This window comes from Hibiscus syriacus, unplaced genomic scaffold (genome assembly GCF_006381635.1).
Source record: "Hibiscus syriacus cultivar Baekdansim isolate YM2019G1 unplaced genomic scaffold, ASM638163v2 tig00112305_pilon, whole genome shotgun sequence".
In the NCBI taxonomy this organism is placed as follows: Eukaryota; Viridiplantae; Streptophyta; class Magnoliopsida; order Malvales; family Malvaceae; genus Hibiscus; species Hibiscus syriacus.
The window spans coordinates 1,555,578-1,562,356 of record NW_024063299.1 but is presented as its reverse complement, the minus strand read 5'-3'; the positions used below and the strand labels follow the sequence as shown (position 1 = coordinate 1,562,356).

Below are 6,779 nucleotides of genomic sequence, written 5' to 3'. Positions count from 1 at the left end.
TTTCCCCCAATTCTCCCCATTCTTCTTCGATACCCTTCTCTCGCCCTTCGTCTTCTCCCTCTCACCTTCCAACTGTGACAATACCCGCCCCATGAGTCGATCCTTGTCCCCAAGGATCAAACAATGAAAACTGTCCTCGAAGCACTGAATAATCTTCCCAGGTGTCGTGCGTCTCGTCCAGGTTAGTCTAGCGAACCAATAACTGTGTAATTGGTTTATTCTGTCTATTAATAATCCTTCTGCCTAATATTCTACTGGGTTCAATTTTGAACTGACCTTCATCATCAATAACAGGAGGATCAGTAGAAGTTGCTGATGTGTCTCCAACATGCTTCTTCAATAGGCTAACATGAAAGACTGGGTGCAAACACGAGGTATCTGGTAAATCCAATTTATAGGCTACTTCTCCAATTTTTTTAATAATTTTATAAGGACCATAAAACCTTGCTGCCAGTTTCAAATGTTTTCGCAAGGCAAGAGAAGATTGTCGATATGGTTGCAACTTCAAGTAAACTAAATCTCCTACCTGAAAAACTCATTCTGACCTATTTTTGTCTACTCTCTGTTTCATTTTATTATTGGCTTGCTCTAACTGGACTTTGACCAATTGTTTGATTTCTTCCCTGCTACACATTAATTCTGCTACTGCATGTACATTAGTCTCTGTATGCCAAACCATTGTAGGAGCTTTGTAGCCATAGAGAGCCTGAAAAGGTGTTAACTTTAAGGCTGTGTGGTAGGTGGTATTGTACCACCACTCAGCATGTGGCAACCATTTAGCCCATTGCTTGGGTTGATAAAAACAAAGACCCCTTAGGTACTATTCTAAATATTGGTTCACCCTCTCTGTTTGTCCATCAGTTTCAGGATGGTAGGCAGTGCTAAATAGGTCTTAGTTCCTAAGAGTTTCATTAGTTCTCTCCAAAAGAGACTAGTGAAAGTCTTATATCTGTCTGAAATGGCCATTTTAGGCTGTCCATGAAGCTTATAAATATGGTCCAAATATAATCTAGCCACCTCAGCTGCTGAGTAAGGATGTGACAGAGCCAAAAAATGACTATACTTAGTAAACTTATCAACCACTACTAAAATACAGTTTTTCCTCAATAATGTAGGCAACCCCTCTATAAAATCCATAGTGATGACCTCCCAAGCTTGTTGAGGAATAGGTAGTGGTTGTAGCAGTCCTGGTTTAGCAACATGTTCCACCTTAGTTTGCTGACAAACTGTACAAGCTCTGACATAGGTTGCCACCATAGCCTTAAGTCTAGGCCAATAAAAATAGGATCTAATTCTTTGATAAGTGGCTTGACTTCCAGAATGACCACCATAAGGTGAATCATGTAATGTCTGAGAATTTGTAGTCTTAAGGTTCCAGCAGTTCCAATATAAACTTTATCCTTAAATCTAAGGATGCCCTTTGAATATCTCCATTAATATCAATGGTAGGATTCACAGTTAACTTAGAAATCCAATCAGCAGCCAATAGATCTTCTTTATAACTAGCCTCCACATCTTGAACCCAGCTAGGAATGATTATAGTTGTACTCATAGCAAAACTCTGACCCTGATCCTCCCATTGCCTAGATAAGGCATCTACCACAACATTGGATCTTCCTTTTCTATACTGAATAGTATAATCCAAACCCAAGAGTTTAGTAAGGTCTTTCTTTTGGATTGTAGTAGTTAACTTCTGTTCCAAGAGATACTTTAGAGGTTCATGGTCAGTTTTAATGATAAAAGGATTTCCCTCTAAGTAATGTCTCTATTTAGAAACTGCCAGGAGAATAGCAAGATATTCTCTTTCATAAATAGAGAGGCTAGAATTTCTAGGACTGAGAGCCTTGCTTAAATAAGCAATAGGTCTGCCATTTTGAGATAAGACAGCACCTATACCCCCTGAACTTGCATCTGTTTCCAAGCAAATATTCTTGGAAAAATCTGAGAGAGCTAAAACTAGAGCACTGCTCATAGCTCTTTTAAGTTCTTCAAAGGCAGTCACAGTTGCACTAGTCCACTGAAAGTTGTCTGTTTTAAGCATTTGTGTCAGTGGCTTGCTGATAGCAACATAGTCTTTAATAAATCTCCTGTAATAGCCTGTTAATCCTAAAAATCCCCTCAAAGATTTTAAAGATTTAGGAAGAGACGAATTCTTCATTGCTTCCACTTTAGTAGGATCAGTAGCAAATCCTGCAGCTGAAATAATATGTCCCAAGTATTCCACTTGGTTTTGTCCAAAAAAACATTTGGAGAACTTTGCAAATAATTGATTAGTCTGTAATACCTCTAAAACTTTCTGTAAATGAGCAATATGAGCTGCCATAGAACTGTTGTATACTATAATATCATCAAAAAACACCAACACAAATTTTATAAGGAATGAACTAAATAATTCATTCATTAATGCCTGAAAAGTAGCAGGGGCGTTAGTAAGGCCAAAAGGCATTACCTTAAATTAATAGTGGCCTTGATGAGTTCTGAATGTAGTTTTGTGTATGTCTGCATTTTTAATTCTGATTTGCCAATACCCTGATCTGAGGTCAATCTTTGAAAAATAAACAGCACCATGTAGCTCATCTAATAAATCCTCCACAACAGGAATAGGAAATTTATCTTTAATAGTCATGTTGTTAAGTTGTCTATAATCCACACAGAACCTCCAAGATCCATCTTTCTTCTTAATTAATAGGCATGGAGATACAAATAGGCTCCTACTAGGCTGAATAATAGAGAAAGACAACATAGTAGCAATTTGCCTTTCCACCTCTGCCTTCTGGTTATGTGGAAATCTGTAGGGCCTGAGATTGACAAGAATTGAATCTGGCTTAAGAGGAATACCATGGTCATGATTTCTTTCTGGTGGAAGGCCTTTTGGTTCCTCAAAAATAGTCTTGTATTTTTCTAAGAGAGGCTGAATAGCTGCAGGAATAGGTTTAGAACCTTCTGTCATAGATAATAACACCACATGTCCCAAAATAACAGAGTCTAAAGCTGTCATTTTCAATAAAGAAGCCTCTGAAATTTGATGCAAAAATTGAGATGGTTGCTAATCATGTATAACAATTTGTTCATTCTGATGAACAAAACTAAGAGTCATTTTATTAAAGTCCATCAAGATTGGACTAAATAGTTTCATCCAATCTACTCCCAACACCATATCACTCCCTCCCAATTGTAAAAGTCTGAAATCATGAACAAAAGAGTGTCCTTGCCTTTGCCATTCAACCTTATTACACCTTGCTGAACTATAAAGTTGTTGTCCATTAGCCACTTTAATAGCTAAAGAGTAAGGTGTATTCACCTGTATACCAGCTTCAGCCCACTGTGGTGTTAGAAAAATGTGGGTACTGCCACTGTCAATTAGAATGTTCAATGGTTTGCCTTGGATACTGCCTTGAATTCTTAGTGTATTATATCCAATACACCCAGTGATAGCATTCATAGATATTTCTAGGCTCTCTTCTTCCTGTAGGACTGGCTGTTCTGAATCAGTAGGTACAACATCTGAAGGAAGAACAATCTCATCTTCAATCATCATGTTTAATTGTTTTATTTTACACTGGTGGCCTGGGACAAATTTCTCACCACACATAAAGCACAAATTATTTTTCCTTCTGTACTCTAGTAAATTCTGTTTTGGTTGCAAAGTGGTTGAACTTTTTTGTGGAATTGGTAACTGATTTGGCTTAGAATTAGGTAGGGAATTTGAGTATGATGGGTTTCTAAAGATTGGCCATAATATTTTACTTTCAAATTCAACAGACAATTCATACAGTTTAGCTTGCCTATATGCTTCAGACAGTGTCTTAGGATCTAGGGCTTTGACCCTATGTTTAATGTCATCCCTTAATCCATTAATAAATAAAGAGACAAAGAATTCCTCACCCAGAGTAGGGTTCTTCAAAAGCATGTGAGGATGTAATTCTTCAAATCTGTCTTGATACTCCTCTACAGACCCTTTCTGTACTAGTTTAGTAAACTCTTCCACTATATCAGCAAAGGCCTTATCACAAACCTATGATATAGGTCTACCTCAAACTCATGCCATGTAACATGGTGTTTTTGCATAATATAGCCATCAAACCAAATTTTTTCTTTTCCTGTTAAGTACATTGTAGCTACTTGTACTCTTTGTTCCTCAGCAATATTACATAGTGAAAAGTACTTAAGACATTTATGTATCCAACCTCTTGGATTACTACCTTCAAACAAAGGTAGCTCGATTTTAGGCCTGTGCAACATATTCCCTGAAGTATTAAAAAAAAACCCTTGTGCCTCTTCCATCCACATCTAAGCCCATTGTATTGTTCTTAACAGCATTGTTCTCGCCTATTTGATTATCATTTTTAAAGCTAATTATATGAGCAGACAAATCATTCGGTTTAGACTTAAGAATTCCAGGTTCATCTTGTTTATAAGTAAATCGAGTCTTATCATTAATTACTGTCACCATAACAGGTTGTTTACTACTCATATTAGATGAGTCAGGGGTCTGTACCTGATCCTCCTCAGACTGGTTTTGGTCCTCCTTCCTACCAGTCAGAATCTTCAAGATTTCTGTAATATATCCATGATTCGTAGCCATCCTAGACTCCAATGCAGAAATTCTATTTTCCTGAGTCTCCCACCATTTAGGAGGATTAGACTCAACCTTTCCTTGTTTCACCAGTGTTGTCAATTCCTCCATTTGTTTCTGCAACCCAATTAAATCTTCTGCCATGATCTAATTCTTCTTGGGTATGCCACCAATCTTGGCCAGAAACCGAGGCTCTCGATACCAATTGTTATAGATTGAGGAGAAATAGAGAAGAAATAGAGATAGTAGATGCCGAGAGAATTTAGAGAATTTAGAGAAAAGGAAAGTTCATCATTCATTTCATAACCATTTTTCGTTACATTGTTGTTTTATTTATATACAAGCAAATAGAGAATCTGTTATGCCAGTTGGCCAGTCCTTGCTAACCAATTTTTTTATCTCCTCAGGACTTGGGCTTTACTGGGCCACCCGTGTATCACCTGGATCTCCTGGACCAAGCATTTGAATCTGCTGGATCAACTGTTTTGGTGTTTTAATAATTCCCGTGCGCCTCACGTGCTCCTCTCTCAGGTAATTGCTTCCCAACTCAATCTCAATCCCTAACCTTTATTTCTTCATTTCCCCCAATTCTCCCCATTCTTCTTCGATACCTTTCTCTCACCCTTCGTCTTCTCCCTCTCACCTTCCAACTGTGACAAAATGATTTTATTAGAATGGAAGAGAGTATGTTGAAGTCTCTCAATCTTATTTTGATCTTTTGAATTCCTTTCGCTTTTGTTTTATGCTCCTTCTCTCCTTTTTTTTCTCAAGCTTATTTCCTTAACTTAACGTTAATAGTCGTAATTAGAGCTTCTTCTTGAGGGCTATAAGGTTCTATTGCTGTTTGTGATTGATTAAAACACTTTAAGAGTTTGAGTTTTTTTAGTGTTTTCTAAAATGGCTTCTTCGAATGCTCCTTCAACACATGTTCCTATTTTTACAAGAACCCATTACCATATTTGGGCAATTAAGATGAAAGTCTATTTGAGATCTCTTGGCTTGTGGAGAGTTGTAAAAACTGATGAAGAGCCACCAGAATTGAGACCAAATCCCACTCTTGCTTAACTCAAAGTTCATGGTGAAGAATTATTGAAGAAAGATAGAGTGTTTGGGATAAACTCAAGGAAACTTATGAGGGAGGTGATAGAGTAAAGAAAACTAAGCCCCTAACACTAAAGAGAGAATTTTCTATGTTGCAAATGAAAGAGGATGAGTTAATCAAAGATTTTTCAATGAGGTTGATGGACATTGTAAATCAAATATTTCTTTATGGTGAAGACTTATCGGATGAAAATGTGGTGGAGAAAGTCATGATGAGTTTTATTCAAAGGTTTGAAGCAAAATTTTCAGCTATTGAGGAATCTTGTGACATGTCAAGATTGACCATTGCTGATCTTGTTAGCAAGTTAGAAGCACAAGAACAATGAGTTTCTATGCGAGCTCATGAGGCAAGTGAAGGTTCTTTTCTTGCTGGTCATAAAGGAGTAAAGTTTAACAACTCTGGGAAGAAATCTAAAAGTTCAAACAATAGTAAGGCTTTTGTTTCTCATGTTGGTCAGAATGGAAAGTTCTTGATATGTACTATTTGTAAGAAGAAAAATCACGTTGAAAAGGATTGTCGATTTAAGGATAAGGGCAAGACCACATTTTAGTGTACCTTTTGTGATAAGATTGGCCACACTGAAAAATTCTATTGGACTAAAAAGAAGCAAGCAAAGAAGCAGTCTCAACAGCAAGCAAAGAAACAACCTCAAAAATAAGCAAATAACAATGAAGAGAAGCAAGAGCAAGGCGAGCACTTGTTCATGGTTTCTCATGTTGTTAAACCAGGTCACAATTCCATTTGGCTTATGGATAGTGAGTGCACTAGTCATATGCCACTTATGGTAGCATACTTCAATTCACTTGATCAGTCTTTGAAGAAAAGTTTGAAGTTGGGAAATGGTGCTACGGTTCAAGTTCAAGGCAAAGGTTTGATTTGTGTCAATACTCCTCAAGGTAAAAGAACTATTCACAATGTTCTTTTTATTCTTGATTTAGATCAAAGTTTTTTGAGTATTCCTCGAATGATTAAAAATGGTTGTAGTGTTCAGTTTAAGGGTGATATCTATAACATATTTGATGGTTGTGGTTCTAAGCTTGCTAAGATGAAAATTAAGAATAACAATTTCTATTTGAAGCTTGGTTTTGTTTGTGAACATGT

General features: G+C 37.0%; 1 protein-coding gene across 1 annotated transcript; it reads right to left on the bottom strand.

The window, feature by feature from the left end:
- Positions 1–1,366: 1,366 nt before the first annotated feature.
- Positions 1,367–4,720, bottom strand: LOC120177719. Its single transcript, XM_039183762.1, has 5 exons — positions 4,268–4,720; positions 3,146–4,015; positions 2,529–3,046; positions 1,781–2,327; positions 1,367–1,693 (listed from the first exon to the last, which is right to left on the bottom strand). Exons 1-5 carry the CDS (start codon positions 4,718–4,720, stop codon positions 1,367–1,369), a joined length of 2,715 nt encoding a protein of 904 aa, XP_039039693.1.
- Between the last annotated feature and the right edge of the window lie 2,059 nt (positions 4,721–6,779).

What these genes read in the sequence shown, in the direction of transcription:
- LOC120177719 (XM_039183762.1), bottom strand. Translation starts at nt 4,720, where the DNA reads ATGGCAGAAGATTTAATTGGGTTGCAGAAACAAATGGAGGAATTGACA. An exon ending in TGGATGGAAGAGGCACAAGG is followed by an intron (nt 4,016 to 4,267) that starts GTTTTTTTTTAA and finishes CCTATATCATAG; the next exon opens with GTTTGTGATAAGGCCTTTGC. An exon ending in GGAGTGATATGGTGTTGGGA is followed by an intron (nt 3,047 to 3,145) that starts GTAGATTGGATG and finishes ATACATGATTAG; the next exon opens with CAACCATCTCAATTTTTGCA.